We start from the raw sequence: 26,174 nt of genomic DNA on the forward strand, positions 1-26,174 counted from the left end.
AAATGCTAACACGAGGGAATGGAATACTAAGGCCCTGGAAATTGGACAGGCCCTGAATGACCGCCATCATGCCGGCAGGCCCACCCCTTCGCAAGAACTAAACCAACGCCCATTTTTGACACCGGAAGTGGGGCGGAGTCAGACTAAAAGGGACAGAGAACCAGAACCAAAGATCCCATTTAAGGTTGGGCAGAAGGTGTGGGTGAGAGCTCGAGATCACCTAACCAACACTGCTGTTAAACCTAAGTATGAGACCACAGATACAGTAGTGAAGATACTGGACAGTAACACAGTAGAGTTGAAGAAGAAGGGAATCCAAGGAGTGGAGCAGCTGAAGCCAACTCCTAACTAGACAAAACCAGGAGCTAAACATGGCCAAAAACACCCAAGATTTTCCACCCTTCATCAGAATGGCCACTGTCAATGGGGTGGTTGCCTTAAGAAGAACAAAAAATGACCTCTGGGCAGGCAGAGCCCTGAGGAAACTATATCATGCAAATAAAGGATTTTTATCCGGTGAAAAGGAGATATTACAATGGAAAAAAGTTGAGAATCACTGTGTGATTTGCCGTGATGAAGTACCACTGACGGTCCAATGGTCGGGACCTGGGGTTAGAAAACCCCCAATTCCAAGTGGGGCAAAAAATGAGTTCAAGCCGGTGAAGGTTTTGGATGCACTGGTATGTGGGTTATGCCGACTAACCTACTTGCCAAGAATGGTCTTTTACACCCAGTGGGACATACGTGGAGAGAATGTAGATATGGAGGTGTGTTCATGCTATTGGAATGGACGTGAGATCGAGTATTGCCTGGTGTGTAAAGCAAGAACTCATATGGGAAGACTACTGCATGTGGCAAGAGCAGAAGGATGGCAAGTGAGAAGGTTTTTGGACTCCCTGAGGACCTTTCACACCGATGAAGCCTGTTGGGCTAATCCTGCAGCAACAGCTGCGCTTGATCAAGCTGAAGGGAATCAAGGCAGCAGTGACGTGAGTCCAACGGTGCCAAGTGTCTATTTGATGTTGGACACAACTAGAGCAGGAGGAAGTGACCAAGCTGCAGGAGGTGGTGAGCGAAAGCCGTCTTTGTTACATGAAGCTATATATCAAAATTGGTCCCATGGTCCAGAGTATGGGCAAACCTATGACCCTCCAATAGACACAGTGCAAATTCCACTGGTGTTCAGAGTGTATAGAGATCCGGAGCGACCCGGATATACAGACATGATGGGAGAACTGACCGATGATCAACAGCAAAAAGCCCAAGAAGAAGGATGGATTGGCTCTTGGGAACTGACAAATTGGGCCAAATTGATAGAAGAAGTTCTAAAAAACCCAGAAATTCCACTGGAAGATGCAGAAGAGGTGCCACAAGAAAAAGGGGGCAGAGAAACCCTCATACATTATTTTACCACTGGACTAGACGCCTGGGGAAATAAAGCAGCAAAACCGAAGAAGAAGTCAGCCGAGTACCACGTGACACCCGATGAATGGGTGAGAAAGAGGAGGATACAATCTATGGGGGGAGTGGCTAGCAGAGCAGACACTCCTAGTAGGCCGGACCAAACAATTAAGGTGCGGCTCACAGTGCTGATGGTGTTGGTCCCCTATGTGGGGGTTTATTCTGTCGGAGCACACGTTGACCTCCTGGAGGAACAGCAGCAGTCGTTACACCAACCGACTCAAGGTGAGGAAAAATCAGGAAAGCCACGGAGTCGCTGGATGTTTCCCTCCATTTTCTGTGGGACAAGGAAGAAGTAAAAAGAAGCGGCTGTTTGCAAAATGTCGCAAGGACCAAATGTAAATAGAGTACCCATTATTAATAATCGAGGAAGACTTGGACCCTACATACAAGGTGGCCTTGGTGCTGAGAAACTATACTTAAATTGGCCAGAAAAAGATTTTGAAGAAGAAGACTGGGAACTAGCATCTAAAGGATATTATGTCTCAAACTGTGAATATAAAAGAGATGCCGACTTAACAGAGACAACAGGACAAAAATTACTTGCTGAACGAGTGCTTAGCGATGAAAGTCTGCAGCATTGGTACATAAAAGGACGCCGAAGAATACCCCAATCGGTTCCAAGATGTCCAGACACCCACCCTTGGATATTAAATGTGGTTTACCTACAACTCAAAGACCTGAGATTCACATTGAGATGGGGGATTAATTATGTTGAGCCACTCCAAGGAGTCTATGTTGAAATATACCTTAACCAGTGCTTGATCTGGACGACAAGCCCCAACATGCGACGTCAATTGAACAGACGACTGCAAGACCCAAGATATTACGTTTTAGATAACCAGACATTAAATTTGAGAGTTACTGATCAACCCCTGGCCTGTATGAGCTGCCTACCCCCAACCATACCAACGATATTTGTAAATCAAGTCTTCTTCTACCTGTACAGAAGAGGGGTCTGGAACTGTTGTCAAGCAAGAAAAATTCAGCTTCAAATTGAGCCCAAGGATCAAGAAGAGAAGCCTATAGTTCCCCTTTATCTAGCCTTATCACAGACCAGGTATTCTGGAAAAGAGTTTTGGCAGCATTGGCAAGATCTATGGAACTATGTACCCCCACATCAGGTACAGAGGATCCCTGAGGGACTCCTCCCTAAACCTGACAGAATAATTGTTACGATGTGGAAGTGGGCGTGGAAAGGAATGGATTCAGAAATTAAGCACCCATCTCCCATCTACACTCATCTCTTTACGAGACAACGACTGTTCCCTATGGTGGTGCATCTTCGCAGAAAGAGAAGGAGACCAATGGCAGAGTGACAACTCACTCTGAATCATGCTGCGGACCTTCAAACTGGATGAAAATAATGTAAATAGTCTACGATCCGGGCCTGGAGGACTTACACCATACTTGGAATTACCCTACAAGAAAATATGTTTGAGCTGGCCACAAAAGGATTACAAAGAAAAAGGATGGTTGCTGGGAACAGGAGGATACTTTGTAGATAATGACTCATATAAAAGGACTGCTGACCTTGCAGAGCCTGGAATATACACTCCTCTGGAAGCTATCGTGAACAAAGTTGGACAACATTGGAATTGCCCTTGGGTCGGGTGGAAGTTTTACCCAATTCCCTGGTGTCCAGACTCATACCCCTGCATCTTGAACGTAGTGTATGTACAGAGAAGGGGCTACAGATTTAAAATAAGGTGGGGACCTAATTATGTTGATCCATTACAGGGAATGTATGTGGATATTTGGCTTGGATCTTTCCAGATCTGGACCAGCAGTCCCTATAGGTTTAAAAGACTTCAACTACAAGAGGCACGTTCAACTTTTTATTTGATTGAGAACCAAACTTTGCCAATATGCACGACAGTACAGCATCTTGACATCGAAAAAGGCGGAAGTCTCCCACCTATTAGAAGTGGATGGCGAACCAGAGTACTAGTGGGGCTTTGGCAACCCCCAAAGGCTATACTGATACGACTTGGCATGAAGTCGGGAAGAGGACTATTTCGGAGATCGACTCCTCTGTACTCTGTGATGGCGCAGTATGTCTACAGTGGAGCAGCATATTGGGACACCTATGAGGATATCTTGCACCTACGTAGAGAATTGAATCCTGCATCTTCAGTGTTTCTACACACCCCAGGGACCACCACCTGAAATGAAGGAGGTGACAGTCGTCACTTGGAAATGGGCATGGCGAGGACTAGATATTAGACTCCCATGGCCATCTCCCTTGTTAATCACCCTTCTTCAGCAACGAGCATCAAGCGTCTCTGTTGGGAGCACGAGACAAACAGCAGCACCTAAGCTCATCTATCTCCGAGATGGGAGAACCATGGGAAGACAGCGTGATCACCACGCAACCTCAAAGAACCAACGAAAGACCAAGAGAAGGAGAGTTTGGCATAGAAATGCCACTACTGCAACAACCCCAAAAGCTGGAGTCGCTGCCACCAGTACCGAGTGAATTCTAAAATGAAAATGTTGGAATAAAGCAGCAGCAACAAAGCCAGCCGTGGAAGAAAAAGTGCCTCCAATGTTGGAGTTGGATGGCCAGACTTACAGCATTATTAGTCGGCATTGCTGTACTTCTAGCTATCCTGTACCACTATGGTAGTACGCCCTGGACCTTAACCCATATCAGGGTCCAGTATGCAACAACTAAAACTTTCCAACAGACATGTTGGGGAGTTGAATCAAGAAACATCTACATGATATGGGACCAGAATTCTACAGAGAAATGGGCAACGATGAAGAACCTAACCCATCATATGCAAAAGACTAAGTGGCTGCAATACTTGAACGACAGTGGGGAATTTCCAACTGTCACCACCAATCACAACCTGACCACCGGAGCAGACATCCTTCAAAACCTACAATTGAGGGAGCAAGAGATTATCGTGGCAACCATCTTACGGTTAAAACAAAAAGAGCGAAGAGAAGTAGGCTGCACTTGGATAAGACCTGAACCTGGCGAGCCAGCCTGGTATTGCTCATGGGGATGCAGAGTACTACTGGGCTATCGAGCAGGATATTGGGAAAGAGAAGGTGTTTTTCCAGCATCACCAAGACATGATGTTTGCAGAATGATAATGCCTACATGGAAACATTGGGGTAATTACACCTCACCTGTGACAACACCCGCAGCAGAGTGCCGAAAGTGCATACTACATCTACAATAGTCCCTCCGTTGAACAACGCTACCGACATGGGAACAGGAATACCATATTCCAAACCAACCGCCATCTCACCAGCAGCATTGGTGGGATCCACAAAGATATCACCAACACAGGGAAAAACCAAACCACTCCCTACATCGCCAACACAAGATACCCAGCAAGTATTAGAACCAAAAGTTAAAAGTATTGATAACGTGGCTAAAAATAGATGGAAGAAGATTCATGATTATTGTGTAAAAGAAAAAGTAGCAAAATTAGATAGATGTTATTGGAATAGACCTATTGGATGTAAATCTCAAAATTACATGGTGCTTGCACCAGTCATTGATTTCAATCAATCAATCAATCAATTTTTTTATATAGCGCCAAATCACAACAAACAGTTGCCCCAAGGCGCTTTATATTGTAAGGCAAGGCCATACAATAATTATGTAAAACCCCAACGGTCAAAACGACCCCCTGTGAGCAAGCACTTGGCTACAGTGGGAAGGAAAAACTCCCTTTTAACAGGAAGAAACCTCCAGCAGAACCAGGCTCAGGGAGGGGCAGTCTTCTGCTGGGACTGGTTGGGGCTGAGGGAGAGAACCAGGAAAAAGACATGCTGTGGAGGGGAGCAGAGATCGATCACTAATGATTAAATGCAGAGTGGTGCATACAGAGCAAAAAGAGAAAGAAACAGTGCATCATGGGAACCCCCCAGCAGTCTACGTCTATAGCAGCATAACTAAGGGATGGTTCAGGGTCACCTGATCCAGCCCTAACTATAAGCTTTAGCAAAAAGGAAAGTTTTAAGCCTAATCTTAAAAGTAGAGAGGGTGTCTGTCTCCCTGATCTGAATTGGGAGCTGGTTCCATAGGACAGGAGCCTGAAAGCTGAAGGCTCTGCCTCCCATTCTACTCTTACAAACCCTAGGAACTACAAGTAAGCCTGCAGTCTGAGAGCGAAGCGCTCTATTGGGGTGATATGGTACTACGAGGTCCCTAAGATAAGATGGGACCTGATTATTCAAAACCTTATAAGTAAGAAGAAGAATTTTAAATTCTATTCTCGAATTAACAGGAAGCCAATGAAGAGAGGCCAATATGGGTGAGATATGCTCTCTGCTTCTAGTCCCTGTCAGTACTCTAGCTGCAGCATTTTGAATTAACTGAAGGCTTTTCAGGGAACTTTTAGGACAACCTGATAATAATGAATTACAATAGTCCAGCCTAGAGGAAATAAATGCATGAATTAGTTTTTCAGCATCACTCTGAGACAAGACCTTTCTTATTTTAGAGATATTGCGCAAATGCAAAAAAGCAGTCCTACATATTTGTTTAATATGCGCATTGAATGACATATCCTGATCAAAAATGACTCCAAGATTTCTCACAGTATTACTAGAGGTCAGGGTAATGCCATCCAGAGTAGGGATCTGGTTAGACACCATGTTTCTAAGATTTGTGGGGCCAAGTACAATAACTTCAGTTTTATCTGCGTTTAAGAGCAGGAAATTAGAGGTCATCCATGTCTTTATGTCTGTAAGACAATCCTGCAGTTTAGCTAATCGGTGTGTGTCCTCTGGCTTCATGGATAGATAAAGCTGGGTATCATCTGCGTAACAATGAAAATTTAAGCAATACCGTCTAATAATACTGCCTAAGGGAAGCATGTATAAAGTGAATAAAATTGGTCCTAGCACAGAACCTTGTGGAACTCCATAATTAACCTTAGTCTGTGAAGACGATTCCCCATTTACATGAACAAATTGTAATCTATTAGATAAATATGATTCAAACCAGTGCAGCGCAGTGCCTTTAATACCTATGGCATGCTCTAATCTCTGTAATAAAATTTTATGGTCAACAGTATCAAAAGCAGCACTAAGGTCTAACAGAACAAGCACAGAGATGAGTCCACTGTCTGAGGCCATAAGAAGATCATTTGTAACCTTCACTAATGCTGTTTCTGTACTATGATGAATTCTAAACCCTGACTGAAACTCTTCAAATAGACCATTCCTCTGCAGATGATCAGTTAGCTGTTTTACAACTACCCTTTCAAGAATTTTTGAGAGAAAAGGAAGGTTGGAGATTGGCCTATAATTAGCTAAGAGCTGGGTCAAGTGATGGCTTTTTAAGTAATGGTTTAATTACTGCCACCTTAAAAGCCTGTGGTACATAGCCAACTAATAAAGATAGATTGATCATATTTAAGACCGAAGCATTAATTAATGGTAGGGCTTCCTTGAGCAGCCTGGTAGGAATGGGGTCTAATAGACATGTTGATGGTTTGGAGGAAGTAATTAATGAAAGTAACTCAGACAGAACAATCAGAGAGAAAGAGTCTAACCAAATACCGGCATCACTGAAAGCAGCCAAAGAGAACGATATGTCTTTGGGATGGTTATGAGTAATTTTTTCTCTAATAGTTAAAATTTTATTAGCAAAGAAAGTCATGAAGTCATTACTAGTTAAAGTTAAAGGAATACTCGGCTCAATAGAGCTCTGACTCTTTGTCAGCCTGGCTACAGTGCTGAAAAGAAACCTGGGGTTGTTCTTATTTTCTTCAATTAGTGATGAGTAGTAAAATGTCCTAGCTTTACGGAGGGCTTTTTTTTATAGAGCAACAGACTCTGTCTAAGGATGTAAACCATATCAGTGTTTTTGTCTAAACATGTAAACCTTGTCAGTGTTTTGTCTTAGCATGTAAACCTCATCAGTGTTTTTGTCTAAGTATGTAAACATCAGTTTTTTTTCTAAGCATGTAAACCTCATCAGTGTTTTGTCTAAGTATGTAAACCTCATCAGTTTTTTTCTAAGCATGTAAACCTCATCAGTGTTTTGTCTAAGTATGTAGACGTCATCAGTTTTTTTCTAAGCATGTAAACCTCATCAGTGTTTTGTCTAAGTATGTAAACCTCATCAGTTTTTTTCTAAGCATGTAAACCTCGAGACTAGCTATGCTAATCAGCTTCTGCTGCACTGGAGATTTGAACTGAGTTGTTCCGTGCCTGCAGGGTGAGAAGCTGAGTTATATTAAAGCCAGGAAGTGTTTGCTGATTGTGTGCACCTTTGAGCTGTGTCTCTCTGTGTGGAGAGTGTTGGACTCACTTCATGATTTCTTCCTTCGCAGACTCGGTTTGTCGCGGCCGCCTGTGGGGTGTCGACGGGGTCCCTGGGTCCGAACTGCTGTGGCTCCGGACCGTTTGCGCTGCTGAGAGCGCGCCGTGTTTCCACCTCACCAGACCGCCGACTTTTTGGGTTGTTTATCACTAAACTCACTATTATGTGTATTAAGTTCTGTTACCTTTTGAACCGTGCTCTGCTTATTTTATGCTGGGTCCTGCCAAACGCTGGGTCGGTGCTCCGACCGCGTCCGACACATAACACAATGTTTTGTCCAAGGATGTAAACCTTATCAGTGTTTTGTCTACGGAATTAAACCTTATCAGTGTTTTGCCTGAGTATGTAAACCTTGTCAGTGTTTTGTCTTAGCATGTAAACCTCATCAGTTTTTTCTAAGCATGTAAATGTCATCAGTGTTTTGTCTAAGTATGTAAACCTCATCAGTTTTTTTAAGCATGTAAACCTCATCAGTGTTTTGTCTAAGGATGTAAACCATATCAGTGTTTTTGTCTAAACATGTAAACCTTGTCAGTGTTTTGTCTAAGCATGTAAACCTTGTCAGCATTTTGTATAACATGTAAACATGGTCAGTGTTTTATCTAAGGATGTAAACCTCATCAGTGTTTTGTCCAAGGATGTAAACCTTATCAGTGTTTTGTCTACGGAATTAAACCTCATCAGTGTATTGTCTAAGTATGTAAACCTCATCAGTTTTTTTTCTAAGCATGTAAACCTCATCAGTGTTTTTGTCTAAGTATGTAAACCTCATCAGTTTTTTCTAAGCATGTAAACTTCATCAGTGTTTTGTCTAAGTATGTAAACCTCATCAGTTTTTTAAGCATGTAAACCTCATCAGTGTTTTGTCTAAGGATGTAAACCATATCAGTGTTTTTGTCTAAACATGTAAACCTTGTCAGTGTTTTGTCTTAGCATGTAAACCTCATCAGTGTTTTTGTCTAAGTATGTAAACCTCACCAGTTTTTTTTCTAAGCATGTAAACCTCATCAGTGTTTTGTCTAAGTATGTAAACCTCATCAGTTTTTTAAGCATGTAAACCTCACCAGTGTTTTGTCTAAGCATGTAAACCTCATCAGTGTTTTGTCTAAGTATGTAAACCTCATCAGTTTTTTTCTAAGCATGTAAACCTCATCAGTGTTTTGTCTAAGTATGTAAACCTCATCAGTTTTTTTCTAAGCATGTAAACCTCATCAGTGTTTTGTCTAAGTATGTAAACCTCATCATTTTTTTTCTAAGCATGTAAACCTCATCAGTGTTTTGTCTAAGTATGTAAACCTCATCAGTTTTTTTCTAAGCATGTAAACCTCATCAGTGTTTTGTCTAAGTATGTAAACCTCATCAGTTTTTTTCTAAGCATGTAAACCTCATCAGTGTTTTGTCTAAGTATGTAAACATCAGCTTTTTAAAGCATGTAAACCTCATCAGTGTTTTGTCTAAGGATGTAAACCATATCAGTGTTTTTGTCTAAACATTTAAACCTTGTCAGTGTTTTGTCTAAGGATGTAAACCTTATCAGTGTTTTGTCTACGGAATTAAACCTTATCAGTGTTTTGCCTGAGTATGTAAACCTTGTCAGTGTTTTGTCTTAGCATGTAAACCTCATCAGTGTTTTTGTCTAAGTATGTAAACCTCATCAGTTTTTTTCTAAGCATGTAAACTTCATCACTGTTTTGTCTAAGTATGTAAACCTCATCGTTTTTTTAAGCATGTAAACCTCATCAGTGTTTTGTCTAAGGATGTAAACCATATCAGTGTTTTTGTCTAAACATGTAAACCTTGTCAGTGTTTTGTCTTAGCATGTAAACCTCATCAGTTTTTTTTTCTAAGCATGTAAACCTCAACAGTTTTTTTTCTAAGCATGTAAACCTCATCAGTGTTTTGTCTAAGTATGTAAACCTCATCAGTTTTTTTCTAAGCATGTAAACCTCACCAGTGTTTTGTCTAAGTATGTAAACATCATTTTTTTAAGCATGTAAACCTTATCAGTGTTTTGCCTGAGTGTTTTGTCTTAGCATGTAAACCTCATCAGTGTTTTTGTCCAAGTATGTAAACCTCATCAGTTTTTTTTCCTAAGCATGTAAACCTCATCAGTGTTTTGTCTAAGTATGTAAACCTCATCAGTTTTTTCTAAGCATGTAAACCTCATCAGTGTTTTGTCTAAGTATGTAAACCTCATCAGTTTTTTTAAGCATGTAAACCTCATCAGTGTTTTGTCTAAGGATGTAAACCATATCAGTGTTTTTGTCTCAACATGTAAACCTTGTCAGTGTTTTGTCTAAGGATGTAAACCATATCAGTGTTTTTGTCTAAACATGTAAACCTTATCAGTGTTTTGTCTAAGCATGTAAACCTTGTCAGCGTTTTGTATAACATGTAAACATGGTCAGTGTTTTATCTAAGGATGTAAACCTCATCAGTGTTTTGTCCAAGGATGTAAACCTTATCAGTGTTTTGTCTACGGAATTAAACCTTATCAGTGTTTTGCCTGAGTATGTAAACCTTGTCAGTGTTTTGTCTTAGCATGTAAACCTCATCAGTGTTTTTGTCCAAATATGTAAACCTAATCATTTTTTTTTTCTAAGCATGTAAACCTCATCAGTGTTTTGTCTAAGTATGTAAACCTCATCAGTTTTGTTCTAAGCATGTAAACCTCATCAATGTTTTGTCTAAGTATGTAAACCTCATCAGTTTTTTTCTAAGCATGTAAACCTCATCAATGTTTTGTCTAAGCATGTAAACCTTGTCAGCGTTTTGTATAACATGTAAACATGGTCAGTTTTTTTCTAAGCATGTAAACCTCATCAGTGTTTTGTCTAAGTATGTAAACCTCATCAGTTTTTTTCTAAGCATGTAAACCTCATCAGTGTTTTGTCTAAGTATGTAAACATCAGTTTTTTTAAGCATGTAAACCTCATCAGTGTTTTGTCCAAGGATGTAAAACTCATCAGTTTTTTTCTAAGCATGTAAACCTCATCAGTGTTTTGTCTAAGTATGTAAACGTCATCAGTTTTTTTCTAAGCATGTAAACCTCATCAGTGTTTTGTCTAAGTATGTAAACGTCATCAGTTTTTTCTAAGCATGTAAACCTCATCAGTGTTTTGTCTAAGTATGTAAATCTCATCAGTTTTTTTCTAAGCATGTAAACCTCATCAGTGTTTTGTCTAAGTATGTAAATCTCATCAGTTTTTTCTAAGCATGTAAACCTCATCAGTGTTTTGTCTAAGTATGTAAACCTCATCAGTTTTTTTTCTAAGCATGTAAACCTCATCAGTGTTTTGTCTAAGGATGTAAACCTCATCAGTTTTTTAAGCATGCAAACCTCATCAGTGTTTTGTCTAAGGATGTAAACCATATCAGTGTTTTTGTCTAAACATGTAAACCTTGTCAGTGTTTTGTCTAAGCATGTAAACCTTGTCAGCGTTTTGTATAACATGTAAACATGGTCAGTGTTTTATCTAAGGATGTAAACCTCATCAGTGTTTTGTCCAAGGATGTAAACCTGATCAGTGTTTTGTCTATGGAATTAAACCTCATCAGTGTTTTGTCTAAGGATGTAAACCATATCAGTGTTTTTGTCTAAACATGTAAACCTTGTCAGTGTTTTGTCTTAGCATGTAAACCTCATCAGTTTTTTTTCTAAGCATGTAAACCTCATCAGTTTTTTTCTAAGCATGTAAACCTCACCAGTGTTTTGTCTAAGTATGTAAACATCATTTTTTAAGCATGTAAACCTTATCAGTGTTTTGCCTGAGTATGTAAACCTTGTCAGTGTTTTGTCTTAGCATGTAAACCTCATCAGTGTTTTTGTCCAAGTATGTAAACCTCATCAGTTTTTTTTCCTAAGCATGTAAACCTCATCAGTGTTTTGTCTAAGTATGTAAACCTCATCAGTTTTTTCTAAGCATGTAACCTCATCAGTGTTTTGTCTAAGTATGTAAACCTCATCAGTTTTTTTTAAGCATGTAAACCTCATCAGTGTTTTGTCTAAGGATGTAAACCATATCAGTGTTTTTGTCTCAACATGTAAACCTTGTCAGTGTTTTGTCTAAGGATGTAAACCATATCAGTGTTTTTGTCTAAACATGTAAACCTTGTCAGTGTTTTGTCTAAGGATGTAAACCATATCAGTGTTTTTGTCTAAACATGTAAACCTTATCAGTGTTTTGTCTAAGCATGTAAACCTTGTCAGCATTTTGTATAACATGTAAACATGGTCAGTGTTTTATCTAAGGATGTAAACCTCATCAGTGTTTTGTCCAAGGATGTAAACCTTATCAGTGTTTTGTCTACGGAATTAAACCTTATCAGTGTTTTGCCTGAGTATGTAAACCTTGTCAGTGTTTTGTCTTAGCATGTAAACCTCATCAGTGTTTTTGTCCAAATATGTAAACCTAATCAGTTTTTTTTCTAAGCATGTAAACCTCATCAGTGTTTTGTCTAAGTATGTAAACCTCATCAGTTTCGTTCTAAGCATGTAAACCTCATCAATGTTTTGTCTAAGTATGTAAACCTCATCAGTTTTTTTCTAAGCATGTAAACCTCATCAATGTTTTGTCTAAGCATGTAAACCTTGTCAGCGTTTTGTATAACATGTAAACATGGTCAGTTTTTTTCTAAGCATGTAAACCTCATCAGTGTTTTGTCTAAGTATGTAAACCTCATCAGTTTTTTTCTAAGCATGTAAACCTCATCAGTGTTTTGTCTAAGTATGTAAACATCAGTTTTTTTAAGCATGTAAACCTCATCAGTGTTTTGTCCAAGGATGTAAAACTCATCAGTTTTTTTCTAAGCATGTAAACCTCATCAGTGTTTTGTCTAAGTATGTAAACGTCATCAGTTTTTTTCTAAGCATGTAAACCTCATCAGTGTTTTGTCTAAGTATGTAAACGTCATCAGTTTTTTCTAAGCATGTAAACCTCATCAGTGTTTTGTCTAAGTATGTAAATCCCATCAGTTTTTTTCTAAGCATGTAAACCTCATCAGTGTTTTGTCTAAGTATGTAAATCTCATCAGTTTTTTTCTAAGCATGTAAACCTCATCAGTGTTTTGTCTAAGTATGTAAACCTCATCAGTTTTTTTTCTAAGCATGTAAACCTCATCAGTGTTTTGTCTAAGGATGTAAACCTCATCAGTTTTTTAAGCATGCAAACCTCATGAGTGTTTTGTCTAAGGATGTAAACCATATCAGTGTTTTTGTCTAAACATGTAAACCTTGTCAGTGTTTTGTCTAAGCATGTAAACCTTGTCAGCGTTTTGTATAACATGTAAACATGGTCAGTGTTTTATCTAAGGATGTAAACCTCATCAGTGTTTTGTCCAAGGATGTAAACCTTATCAGTGTTTGTCTATGGAATTAAACCTCATCAGTGTTTTGTCTAAGGATGTAAACCATATCAGTGTTTTTGTCTAAACATGTAAACCTTGTCAGTGTTTTGTCTTAGCATGTAAACCTCATCAGTTTTTTTTTCTAAGCATGTAAACCTCATCAGTTTTTTTCTAAGCATGTAAACCTCATCAGTGTTTTGTCTAAGTATGTAAACCTCATCAGTTTTTTTCTAAGCATGTAAACCTCACCAGTGTTTTGTCTAAGTATGTAAACATCATTTTTTAAGCATGTAAACCTTATCAGTGTTTTGCCTGAGTATGTAAACCTTGTCAGTGTTTTGTCTTAGCATGTAAACCTCATCAGTGTTTTTGTCCAAGTATGTAAACCTCATCAGTTTTTTTTCCTAAGCATGTAAACCTCATCAGTGTTTTGTCTAAGTATGTAAACCTCATCAGTTTTTTCTAAGCATGTAAACCTCATCAGTGTTTTGTCTAAGTATGTAAACCTCATCAGTTTTTTTAAGCATGTAAACCTCACCAGTGTTTTGTCTAAGTATGTAAACCTCATCAGTTTTTTAAGCATGTAAACCTCATCAGTGTTTTGTCTAAGGATGTAAACCATATCAGTGTTTTTGTCTCAACATGTAAACCTTGTCAGTGTTTTGTCTAAGGATGTAAACCATATCAGTGTTTTTGTCTAAACATGTAAACCTTGTCAGTGTTTTGTCTAAGGATGTAAACCATATCAGTGTTTTTGTCTAAACATGTAAACCTTATCAGTGTTTTGTCTAAGCATGTAAACCTTGTCAGCGTTTTGTATAACATGTAAACATGGTCAGTGTTTTATCTAAGGATGTAAACCTCATCAGTGTTTTGTCCAAGGATGTAAACCTTATCAGTGTTTTGTCTACGGAATTAAACCTTATCAGTGTTTTGCCTGAGTATGTAAACCTTGTCAGTGTTTTGTCTTAGCATGTAAACCTCATCAGTGTTTTTGTCCAAATATGTAAACCTAATCATTTTTTTTTTCTAAGCATGTAAACCTCATCAGTGTTTTTGTCCAAATATGTAAACCTAATCAGTTTTTTTTTCTAAGCATGTAAACCTCATCAGTGTTTTGTCTAAGTATGTAAACCTCATCAGTTTTTTTCTAAGCATGTAAACCTCATCAATGTTTTGTCTAAGTATGGAAACCTCATCAGTTTTTTTCTAAGCATGTAAACCTCATCAATGTTTTGTCTAAGCATGTAAACCTTGTCAGCGTTTTGTATAACATGTAAACCTCATCAGTTTTTTTCTAAGCATGTAAACCTCATCAGTGTTTTGTCTAAGTATGTAAACATCAGTTTTTTTAAGCATGTAAACCTCATCAGTGTTTTGTCCAAGGATGTAAAACTCATCAGTTTTTTTCTAAGCATGTAAACCTCATCAGTGTTTTGTCTAAGTATGTAAACGTCATCAGTTTTTTTCTAAGCATGTAAACCTCATCAGTGTTTTGTCTAAGTATGTAAACGTCATCAGTTTTTTCTAAGCATGTAAACCTCATCAGTGTTTTGTCTAAGTATGTAAATCTCATCAGTTTTTTTCTAAGCATGTAAACCTCATCAGTGTTTTGTCTAAGTATGTAAATCTCATCAGTTTTTTTCTAAGCATGTAAACCTCATCAGTGTTTTGTCTAAGTATGTAAACCTCATCAGTTTTTTTTCTAAGCATGTAAACCTCATCAGCGTTTTGTCTAAGGATGTAAACCTCATCAGTTTTTTAAGCATGCAAACCTCATCAGTGTTTTGTCTAAGGATGTAAACCATATCAGTGTTTTTGTCTAAACATGTAAACCTTGTCAGTGTTTTGTCTAAGCATGTAAACCTTGTCAGCGTTTTGTATAACATGTAAACATGGTCAGTGTTTTATCTAAGGATGTAAACCTCATCAGTGTTTTGTCCAAGGATGTAAACCTGATCAGTGTTTTGTCTATGGAATTAAACCTCATCAGTGTTTTGTCTAAGGATGTAAACCATATCAGTGTTTTTGTCTAAACATGTAAACCTTGTCAGTGTTTTGTCTTAGCATGTAAACCTCATCAGTTTTTTTTTCTAAGCATGTAAACCTCATCAGTTTTTTTCTAAGCATGTAAACCTCACCAGTGTTTTGTCTAAGTATGTAAACATCATTTTTTTAAGCATGTAAACCTTATCAGTGTTTTGCCTGAGTATGTAAACCTTGTCAGTGTTTTGTCTTAGCATGTAAACCTCATCAGTGTTTTTGTCCAAGTATGTAAACCTCATCAGTTTTTTTTTCCTAAGCATGTAAACCTCATCAGTGTTTTGTCTAAGTATGTAAACCTCATCAGTTTTTTCTAAGCATGTAAACCTCATCAGTGTTTTGTCTAAGTATGTAAACCTCATCAGTTTTTTTTAAGCATGTAAACCTCATCAGTGTTTTGTCTAAGGATGTAAACCATATCAGTGTTTTTGTCTCAACATGTAAACCTTGTCAGTGTTTTGTCTAAGGATGTAAACCATATCAGTGTTTTTGTCTAAACATGTAAACCTTGTCAGTGTTTTGTCTAAGGATGTAAACCATATCAGTGTTTTTGTCTAAACATGTAAACCTTATCAGTGTTTTGTCTAAGCATGTAAACCTTGTCAGCGTTTTGTATAACATGTAAACATGGTCAGTGTTTTATCTAAGGATGTAAACCTCATCAGTGTTTTGTCCAAGGATGTAAACCTTATCAGTGTTTTGTCTACGGAATTAAACCTTATCAGTGTTTTGCCTGAGTATGTAAACCTTGTCAGTGTTTTGTCTTAGCATGTAAACCTCATCAGTGTTTTTGTCCAAATATGTAAACCTAATCAGTTTTTTTTCTAAGCATGTAAACCTCATCAGTGTTTTGTCTAAGTATGTAAACCTCATCAGTTTCGTTCTAAGCATGTAAACCTCATCAATGTTTTGTCTAAGTATGTAAACCTCATCAGTTTTTTCTAAGCATGTAAACCTCATCAATGTTTTGTCTAAGCATGTAAACCTTGTCAGCGTTTTGTATAACATGTAAACATGGTCAGTTTTTTTCTAAGCATGTAAACCTCATCAGTGTTTTGTCTAAGTATGTAAACCTCATCAGTTTTTTTCTAAGCATGTAAACCTCATCAGTGTTTTGTCTAAGTATGTAAACATCAGTTTTTTTAAGCATGTAAACCTCATCAGTGTTTTGTCCAAGGATGTAAAACTCATCAGTTTTTTTCTAAGCATGTAAACCTCATCAGTGTTTTGTCTAAGTATGTAAACGTCATCAGTTTTTTTCTAAGCATGTAAACCTCATCAGTGTTTTGTCTAAGTATGTAAACGTCATCAGTTTTTTCTAAGCATGTAAACCTCATCAGTGTTTTGTCTAAGTATGTAAATCTCATCAGTTTTTTTCTAAGCATGTAAACCTCATCAATGTTTTGTCTAAGCATGTAAACCTTGTCAGCGTTTTGTATAACATGTAAACATGGTCAGTGTTTTATCTAAGGATGTAAACCTCATCAGTGTTTTGTCCAAGGATGTAAACCTTATCAGTGTTTTGTCTACGGAATTAAACCTTATCAGTGTTTTGCCTGAGTATGTAAACCTTGTCAGTGTTTTGTCTTAGCATGTAAACCTCATCAGTGTTTTTGTCCAAATATGTAAACCTAATCAGTTTTTTTTCTAAGCATGTAAACCTCATCAGTGTTTTGTCTAAGTATGTAAACCTCATCAGTTTTGTTCTAAGCATGTAAACCTCATCAATGTTTTGTCTAAGTATGTAAACCTCATCAGTTTTTTCTAAGCATGTAAACCTCATCAATGTTTTGTCTAAGCATGTAAACCTTGTCAGCGTTTTGTATAACATGTAAACATGGTCAGTTTTTTTCTAAGCATGTAAACCTCATCAGTGTTTTGTCTAAGTATGTAAACCTCATCAGTTTTTTTCTAAGCATGTAAACCTCATCAGTGTTTTGTCTAAGTATGTAAACATCAGTTTTTTTAAGCATGTAAACCTCATCAGTGTTTTGTCCAAGGATGTAAAACTCATCAGTTTTTTTCTAAGCATGTAAACCTCATCAGTGTTTTGTCTAAGTATGTAAACGTCATCAGTTTTTTTCTAAGCATGTAAACCTCATCAGTGTTTTGTCTAAGTATGTAAACGTCATCAGTTTTTTCTAAGCATGTAAACCTCATCAGTGTTTTGTCTAAGTATGTAAATCTCATCAGTTTTTTTCTAAGCATGTAAACCTCATCAGTGTTTTGTCTAAGTATGTAAATCTCATCAGTTTTTTTCTAAGCATGTAAACCTCATCAGTGTTTTGTCTAAGTATGTAAACCTCATCAGTTTTTTTTCTAAGCATGTAAACCTCATCAGTGTTTTGTCTAAGGATGTAAACCTCATCAGTTTTTTAAGCATGCAAACCTCATGAGTGTTTTGTCTAAGGATGTAAACCATATCAGTGTTTTTGTCTAAACATGTAAACCTTGTCAGTGTTTTGTCTAAGCATGTAAACCTTGTCAGCGTTTTGTATAACATGTAAACATGGTCAGTGTTTTATCTAAGGATGTAAACCTCATCAGTGTTTTGTCCAAGGATGTAAACCTTATCAGTGTTTTGTCTATGGAATTAAACCTCATCAGTGTTTTGTCTAAGGATGTAAACCATATCAGTGTTTTTGTCTAAACATGTAAACCTTGTCAGTGTTTTGTCTTAGCATGTAAACCTCATCAGTTTTTTTTTCTAAGCATGTAAACCTCATCAGTTTTTTTCTAAGCATGTAAACCTCATCAGTGTTTTGTCTAAGTATGTAAACCTCATCAGTTTTTTTCTAAGCATGTAAACCTCACCAGTGTTTTGTCTAAGTATGTAAACATCATTTTTTAAGCATGTAAACCTTATCAGTGTTTTGCCTGAGTATGTAAACCTTGTCAGTGTTTTGTCTTAGCATGTAAACCTCATCAGTGTTTTTGTCCAAGTATGTAAACCTCATCAGTTTTTTTTTCCTAAGCATGTAAACCTCATCAGTGTTTTGTCTAAGTATGTAAACCTCATCAGTTTTTTCTAAGCATGTAAACCTCATCAGTGTTTTGTCTAAGTATGTAAACCTCATCAGTTTTTTTAAGCATGTAAACCTCACCAGTGTTTTGTCTAAGTATGTAAACCTCATCAGTTTTTTAAGCATGTAAACCTCATCAGTGTTTTGTCTAAGGATGTAAACCATATCAGTGTTTTTGTCTCAACATGTAAACCTTGTCAGTGTTTTGTCTAAGGATGTAAACCATATCAGTGTTTTTGTCTAAACATGTAAACCTTATCAGTGTTTTGTCTAAGCATGTAAACCTTGTCAGCGTTTTGTATAACATGTAAACATGGTCAGTGTTTTATCTAAGGATGTAAACCTCATCAGTGTTTTGTCCAAGGATGTAAACCTTATCACTGTTTTGTCTACGGAATTAAACCTTATCAGTGTTTTGCCTGAGTATGTAAACCTTGTCAGTGTTTTGTCTTAGCATGTAAACCTCATCAGTGTTTTTGTCCAAATATGTAAACCTAATCAGTTTTTTTTCTAAGCATGTAAACCTCATCAGTGTTTTTGTCCAAATATGTAAACCTAATCAGTTTTTTTTTCTAAGCATGTAAACCTCATCAGTGTTTTGTCTAAGTATGTAAACCTCATCAGTTTTTTTCTAAGCATGTAAACCTCATCAATGTTTTGTCTAAGCATGTAAACCTTGTCAGCGTTTTGTATAACATGTAAACATGGTCAGTTTTTTTCTAAGCATGTAAACCTCATCAGTGTTTTGTCTAAGTATGTAAACCTCATCAGTTTTTTTCTAAGCATGTAAACCTCATCAGTGTTTTGTCTAAGTATGTAAACATCAGTTTTTTTAAGCATGTAAACCTCATCAGTGTTTTGTCCAAGGATGTAAAACTCATCAGTTTTTTTCTAAGCATGTAAACCTCATCAGTGTTTTGTCTAAGTATGTAAACGTCATCAGTTTTTTTCTAAGCATGTAAACCTCATCAGTGTTTTGTCTAAGTATGTAAACGTCATCAGTTTTTTCTAAGCATGTAAACCTCATCAGTGTTTTGTCTAAGTATGTAAATCTCATCAGTTTTTTTTCTAAGCATGTAAACCTCATCAGTGTTTTGTCTAAGTATGTAAACCTCATCAGTTTTTTTTCTAAGCATGTAAACCTCATCAGTGTTTTGTCTAAGGATGTAAACCTCATCAGTTTTTTAAGCATGCAAACCTCATCAGTGTTTTGTCTAAGGATGTAAACCATATCAGTGTTTTTGTCTAAACATGTAAACCTTGTCAGTGTTTTGTCTAAGCATGTAAACCTTGTCAGCATTTTGTATAACATGTAAACATGGTCAGTGTTTTATCTAAGGATGTAAACCTCATCAGTGTTTTGTCCAAGGATGTAAACCTTATCAGTGTTTTGTCTATGGAATTAAACCTTATCAGTGTTTTGCCTGAGTATGTAAACCTTGTCAGTGTTTTGTCTTAGCATGTAAACCTCATCAGTGTTTTTGTCCAAATATGTAAACCTAATCAGTTTTTTTTCTAAGCATGTAAACCTCATCAGTGTTTTGTCTAAGTATGTAAACCTCATCAGTTTTTTTCTAAGCATGTAAACCTCATCAATGTTTTGTCTAAGTATGTAAACCTCATCAGTTTTTTAAGCATGTAAACCTCACCAGTGTTTTGTCTAAGCATGTAATCCTCATCAGTGTTTTGTCTAAGTATGTAAACCTCATCAGTTTTTTTCTAAGCATGTAAACCTCATCAGTGTTTTGTCTAAGTATGTAAACCTCATCAGTTTTTTTCTAAGCATGTAAACCTCATCAGTGTTTTGTCTAAGTATGTAAACATCAGTTTTTTTAAGCATGTAAACCTCATCAGTGTTTTGTCTAAGTATGTAAATCTCATCAGTTTTTTTTCTAAGCATGTAAACGTCATCAATGTTTTGTCTAAGTATGGAAACCTCATCAGTTTTTTTCTAAGCATGTAAACCTCATCAATGTTTTGTCTAAGCATGTAAACCTTGTCAGCGTTTTGTATAACATGTAAACATGGTCAGTTTTTTTCTAAGCATGTAAACCTTATCAGTGTTTTGTCTAAGTATGTAAACCTCATCAGTTTTTTTCTAAGCATGTAAACCTCATCAGTGTTTTGTCTAAGTATGTAAACATCAGTTTTTTTAAGCATGTAAACCTCATCAGTGTTTTGTCCAAGGATGTAAAACTCATCAGTTTTTTTCTAAGCATGTAAACCTCATCAGTGTTTTGTCTAAGTATGTAAACGTCATCAGTTTTTTTCTAAGCATGTAAACCTCATCAGTGTTTTGTCTAAGTATGTAAACGTCATCAGTTTTTTCTAAGCATGTAAACCTCATCAGTGTTTTGTCTAAGTATGTAAATCTCATCAGTTTTTTTCTAAGCATGTAAACCTCATCAGTGTTTTGTCTAAGTATGTAAACCTCATCAGTTTTTTTTCTAAGCATGTAAACCTCATCAGTGTTTTGTCTAAGGATGTAAACCTCATCAGTTTTTTAAGCATGCAAACCTCATCAGTGTTTTGTCTAAGGATGTAAACCATATCAGTGTTTTTGTCTAAACATGCAAACCTTGTCAGTGTTTTGTCTAAGCATGTAAACCTTGTCAGCATTTTGTATAACATGTAAACATGGTCAGTGTTTTATCTAAGGATGTAAACCTCATCAGTGTTTTGTCCAAGGATGTAAACCTTATCAGTGTTTTGTCTATGGAATTAAACCTTATCAGTGTTTTGCCTGAGTATGTAAACCTTGTCAGTGTTTTGTCTTAGCATGTAAACCTCATCAGTGTTTTTGTCCAAATATGTAAACCTAATCAGTTTTTTTTTCTAAGCATGTAAACCTCATCAGTGTTTTGTCTAAGTATGTAAACCTCATCAGTTTTTTTCTAAGCATGTAAACCTCATCAATGTTTTGTCTAAGTATGGAAACCTCATCAGTTTTTTCTAAGCATGTAAACCTCATCAATGTTTTGTCTAAGCATGTAAACCTTGTCAGCGTTTTGTATAACATGTAAACATGGTCAGTTTTTTTCTAAGCATGTAAACCTCATCAGTGTTTTGTCTAAGTATGTAAACCTCATCAGTTTTTTTCTAAGCATGTAAACCTCATCAGTGTTTTGTCTAAGTATGTAAACATCAGTTTTTTTAAGCATGTAAACCTCATCAGTGTTTTGTCCAAGGATGTAAAACTCATCAGTTTTTTCTAAGCATGTAAACCTCATCAGTGTTTTGTCTAAGTATGTAAACATCATCAGTTTTTTTCTAAGCATGTAAACCTCATCAGTGTTTTGTCTAAGTATGTAAACGTCATCAGTTTTTTCTAAGCATGTAAACCTCATCAGTGTTTTGTCTAAGTATGTAAATCTCATCAGTTTTTTTCTAAGCATGTAAACCTCATCAGTGTTTTGTCTAAGTATGTAAACCTCATCAGTTTTTTTTCTAAGCATGTAAACCTCATCAGTGTTTTGTCTAAGGATGTAAACCTCATCAGTTTTTTAAGCATGCAAACCTCATCAGTGTTTTGTCTAAGGATGTAAACCATATCAGTGTTTTTGTCTAAACATGTAAACCTTGTCAGTGTTTTGTCTAAGCATGTAAACCTTGTCAGCATTTTGTATAACATGTAAACATGGTCAGTGTTTTATCTAAGGATGTAAACCTCATCAGTGTTTTGTCCAAGGATGTAAACCTTATCAGTGTTTTGTCTATGGAATTAAACCTTATCAGTGTTTTGCCTGAGTATGTAAACCTTGTCAGTGTTTTGTCTTAGCATGTAAACCTCATCAGTGTTTTTGTCCAAATATGTAAACCTAATCAGTTTTTTTTCTAAGCATGTAAACCTCATCAGTGTTTTGTCTAAGTATGTAAACCTCATCAGTTTTTTTCTAAGCATGTAAACCTCATCAATGTTTTGTCTAAGTATGTAAACCTCATCAGTTTTTTAAGCATGTAAACCTCACCAGTGTTTTGTCTAAGCATGTAATCCTCATCAGTGTTTTGTCTAAGTATGTAAACCTCATCAGTTTTTTTCTAAGCATGTAAACCTCATCAGTGTTTTGTCTAAGTATGTAAACCTCATCAGTTTTTTTCTAAGCATGTAAACCTCATCAGTGTTTTGTCTAAGTATGTAAACATCAGTTTTTTTAAGCATGTAAACCTCATCAGTGTTTTGTCTAAGTATGTAAACCTCATCAGTTTTTTTTCTAAGCATGTAAACGTCATCAATGTTTTGTCTAAGTATGGAAACCTCATCAGTTTTTTTCTAAGCATGTAAACCTCATCAATGTTTTGTCTAAGCATGTAAACCTTGTCAGCGTTTTGTATAACATGTAAACATGGTCAGTTTTTTTCTAAGCATGTAAACCTTATCAGTGTTTTGTCTAAGTATGTAAACCTCATCAGTTTTTTTCTAAGCATGTAAACCTCATCAGTGTTTTGTCTAAGTATGTAAACATCAGTTTTTTTAAGCATGTAAACCTCATCAGTGTTTTGTCCAAGGATGTAAAACTCATCAGTTTTTTTCTAAGCATGTAAACCTCATCAGTGTTTTGTCTAAGGATGTAAACCTCATCAGTTTTTTAAGCATGCAAACCTCATCAGTGTTTTGTCTAAGGATGTAAACCATATCAGTGTTTTTGTCTAAACATGTAAACCTTGTCAGCGTTTTGTATAACATGTAAACATGGTCAGTGTTTTATCTAAGGATGTAAACCTCATCAGTGTTTTGTCCAAGGATGTAAACCTTATCAGTGTTTTGTCTACGGAATTAAACCTTATCAGTGTTTTGCCTGAGTATGTAAACCTTGTCAGTGTTTTGTCTAAGTATGTAAACCTCATCAGTTTTTTAAGCATGTAAACCTCATCAGTGTTTTGTCTAAGGATGTAAACCATATCAGTGTTTTTGTCTAAACATGTAAACCTTGTCAATGTTTTGTCTTAGCATGTAAACCTCATCAGTGGTTTTGTCTAAGTATGTAAACCTCATCATTTTTTTCTAAGCATGTAAACCTCATCAGTGTTTTGTCTAAGTATGTAAACCTCATCAGTTTTTTTTCTAAGAATGTAAACCTCATCAGTGTTTTGTCTAAGTATGTAAACCTCATCAGTTTTTTAAGCATGTAAACCTCACCAGTGTTTTGTCTAAGTATGTAAACCTGATCAGTTTTTTAAGCATGTAAACCTCATCAGTGTTTTGTCTAAGGATGTAAACCATATCAGTGTTTTTGTCTAAACATGTACACCTTGTCAGTGTTTTGTCTAAGCATGTAAACCTTGTCAGTGTTTTGTATAACATGTAAACATGGTCAGTGTTTTATCTAAGGATGTAAATCTCATCAGTGTTTTGTCCAAGGATGTAAACCTTATCAGTGTTTTGTCTACGGAATTAAACCTTATCAGTGTTTTGCCTGAGTATGTAAACCTTGTCAGTGTTTTGTCTTAGCATGTAAACCTCATCAGTGTTTTTGTCCAAGTACGTAAACCTCATCAGTTTTTTTTTCTAAGCATGTAAACCTCATCAGTGTTTTTTCTAAGTATGTTAACCTCATCATTTTTTTTCTAAGCATGTAAACCTCATCAGTGTTTTGTCTAAGTATGTAAACCTCGTCAGTTTTTTAAGCATGTAAACCTCACCAGTGTTTTGTCTAAGTATGTAAACCTCATCAGTTTTTTAAGCATGTAAACCTCATCAGTGTTTTGTCTAAGGATGTAAACCATATCAGTGTTTTTGTCTAAACATGTAAACCTTGTCAGTGTTTTGTCTAAGGATGTAAACCATATCAGTGTTTTTGTCTAAACATGTAAACCTTTTCAGTGTTTTGTCTAAGCATGTAAACTTTGTCAGCATTTTGTATAACATGTAAACATGGTCAGTGTTTTATCTAAGGATGTAAACCTCATCAGTGTTTTGTCTAAGTATGTAAACCTCATCAGTTTTTTTTCTAAGCATGTAAATCTCATCAGTGTTTTGTCTAAGTATGTAAATCTCATCAGTGTTTTGTCTAAGTATGTAAACCTCATCAGTTTTTTTAAACCATGTAAACCTCATCAGTGTTTTGTCTAAGGATGTAAACCATATCTGTTGTGAAAGTGTTGGAACACGGACCCACAACAGGGGGCGCAAATGAACGGACAATGGAGGAAGTCAAATAGCACTTTTACTGTTGTGAAATAAGCACAACAAGCACAACAGATTACAATAGAAAATAATAAAGTCAATTCACAAAGGTGTCATGTGGGCAGGCTCGAAGATAGAAGACGTCTGTCCAAAGCAGAACCGGAACCACACGATTTCCTCCGCCACCGAACCCCGGGAATACTGGAGCCACCAAGTCCCGAACTCCCAGGTGGCCACTGCCTCCGCTTGTCGGATCTGGTACTGCTGGCGAGGAACAACAACAGTTAGATGTGGGTGCGTTTGCACCCAGCAACACGGATGGTGAAAAAAACCACCTCCACCTCTTGTCAGGAAAATGTGAGTACTTATCAAAAAGGGTTCAATACAGTCTCCAGCTGCAAGTACTCACCAACCACTGTCAAAACACAAGCAACAAAGTCACTGTCTGAAAGACAACACAACGGCTGAGTTCGTTACCTCCTCGGTAGAACGATATCTCGGCAAAGAGGTGGAGATGACGTCTTGCTGATATACCGATGCAGATCAGATGAGTGGTGACAGCTGTCATAGGTGATGAGTGTCAGCTGTCACCCCGGCTGCTCCTGTGAGGCGGCAGCGCCCTCTGGTGCCTGGAGCCCGCACTCCAGGCAGGGTGCCCTCTGGTGGTGGTGGGCCAGCAGTACCTCCTCTTCAGCGGCCCACACAACACATATCAGTGTTTCTGTCTAAACATGTAAACCTTATCAGTGTTTTGTCTAAGCATGTAAACCTTGTCAGCGTTTTGTATAACATGTAAACCTCATCAGTGTATTTGTCCCTAAGTGTGTAAACCTCATCAGCGTTTTGTCTAAGTGTGTAAACCTCATCAGTGATTTTGTCCCTAAGCCTATAAACCTCATCAGTGTTTTTTCTAAGTATATAAACCTCATCACTGTTTTTGTCTAAGGATGTAAACATCATCAGTGTTTTTGTGTAGGTCTGTAAACCTGAATGGAAAACTATTGAAGATGATGGACGACCAAACTCTTCCTTCCCTGGAAGGATCCTCTCTGCCACCAGCAGATCATCTCCAGCTGCCTTCATACTCATTGGCACTTTATGTGCTTAAAGATGCTGCAGCTTTGGCCTATCAGTGACCGTGACATGAGGTATCTGGTCTTCTTACAACGTGTCTCGAAACTGTTTTTTTATTTTATTTTATTTTATTTTTTTTGCAGTTTTACATTGATGTGAGTGGACCATGTGAAAAACAAACAGTCTCTGCTGCCTTGAAACCTGCTCAAGTTAGCCTGGTGCAAGATCAGCACACGGAAATAATCACTCTGAAACATGAAGCCCCGTGTACACCGTCAACCCGTTCACATCTCTAACCGTTTTTCCCCACTCGACGATACACTCGCCGAGGATCAAACTCTGGTTATTGGCGACTCTGTTTTGAGAAATGTGAAGTTAGCGACACCAGCAACCATAGTCAATTGTCTTCCGGGGGCCAGAGCAGGCGACATTGAAGGAAATTTGAAATTGCTGGCTAAGGCTAAGCGTAAATTTGGTAAGATTGTAATTCACGTCGGCAGTAATGACACTCGGTTACGCCAATCGGAGGTCACTAAAATTAACATTAAATCGGTGTGTAACTTTGCAAAAACAATGTCGGACTCTGTAGTTTTCTCTGGGCCCCTCCCCAATCAGACCGGGAGTGACATGTTTAGCCGCATGTTCTCCTTGAATTGCTGGCTGTCTGAGTGGTGTCCAAAAAATGAGGTGGGCTTCATTGATAATTGGCAAAGCTTCTGGGGAAAACCTGGTCTTGTTAGGAGAGACGGCATCCATCCCACTTTAGATGGAGCAGCTCTCATTTCTAGAAATCTGGCCAATTTTCTTG

The 26,174-nt window shown here is 37.2% G+C and overlaps 1 protein-coding gene across 1 annotated transcript in view; it reads left to right on the forward strand.

Moving 5' to 3' along the window:
* Positions 1–25,467, forward strand: part of hpse (heparanase) — a 37,504-nt gene extending 12,037 nt beyond the window's left edge. Inside the window, exon 2 of the mRNA XM_034192458.1 lies at positions 25,269–25,467. Within this exon, the coding sequence (XP_034048349.1) occupies positions 25,269–25,428 (160 nt within the window). The 3' untranslated portion in view covers positions 25,429–25,467. The remainder of the gene's footprint in view (positions 1–25,268) is intronic.
* The last annotated feature ends 707 nt before the right edge of the window (positions 25,468–26,174 follow it).

This window comes from Thalassophryne amazonica, chromosome 17 (genome assembly GCF_902500255.1).
Source record: "Thalassophryne amazonica chromosome 17, fThaAma1.1, whole genome shotgun sequence".
Lineage (NCBI taxonomy): Eukaryota > Metazoa > Chordata > Actinopteri > Batrachoidiformes > Batrachoididae > Thalassophryne > Thalassophryne amazonica.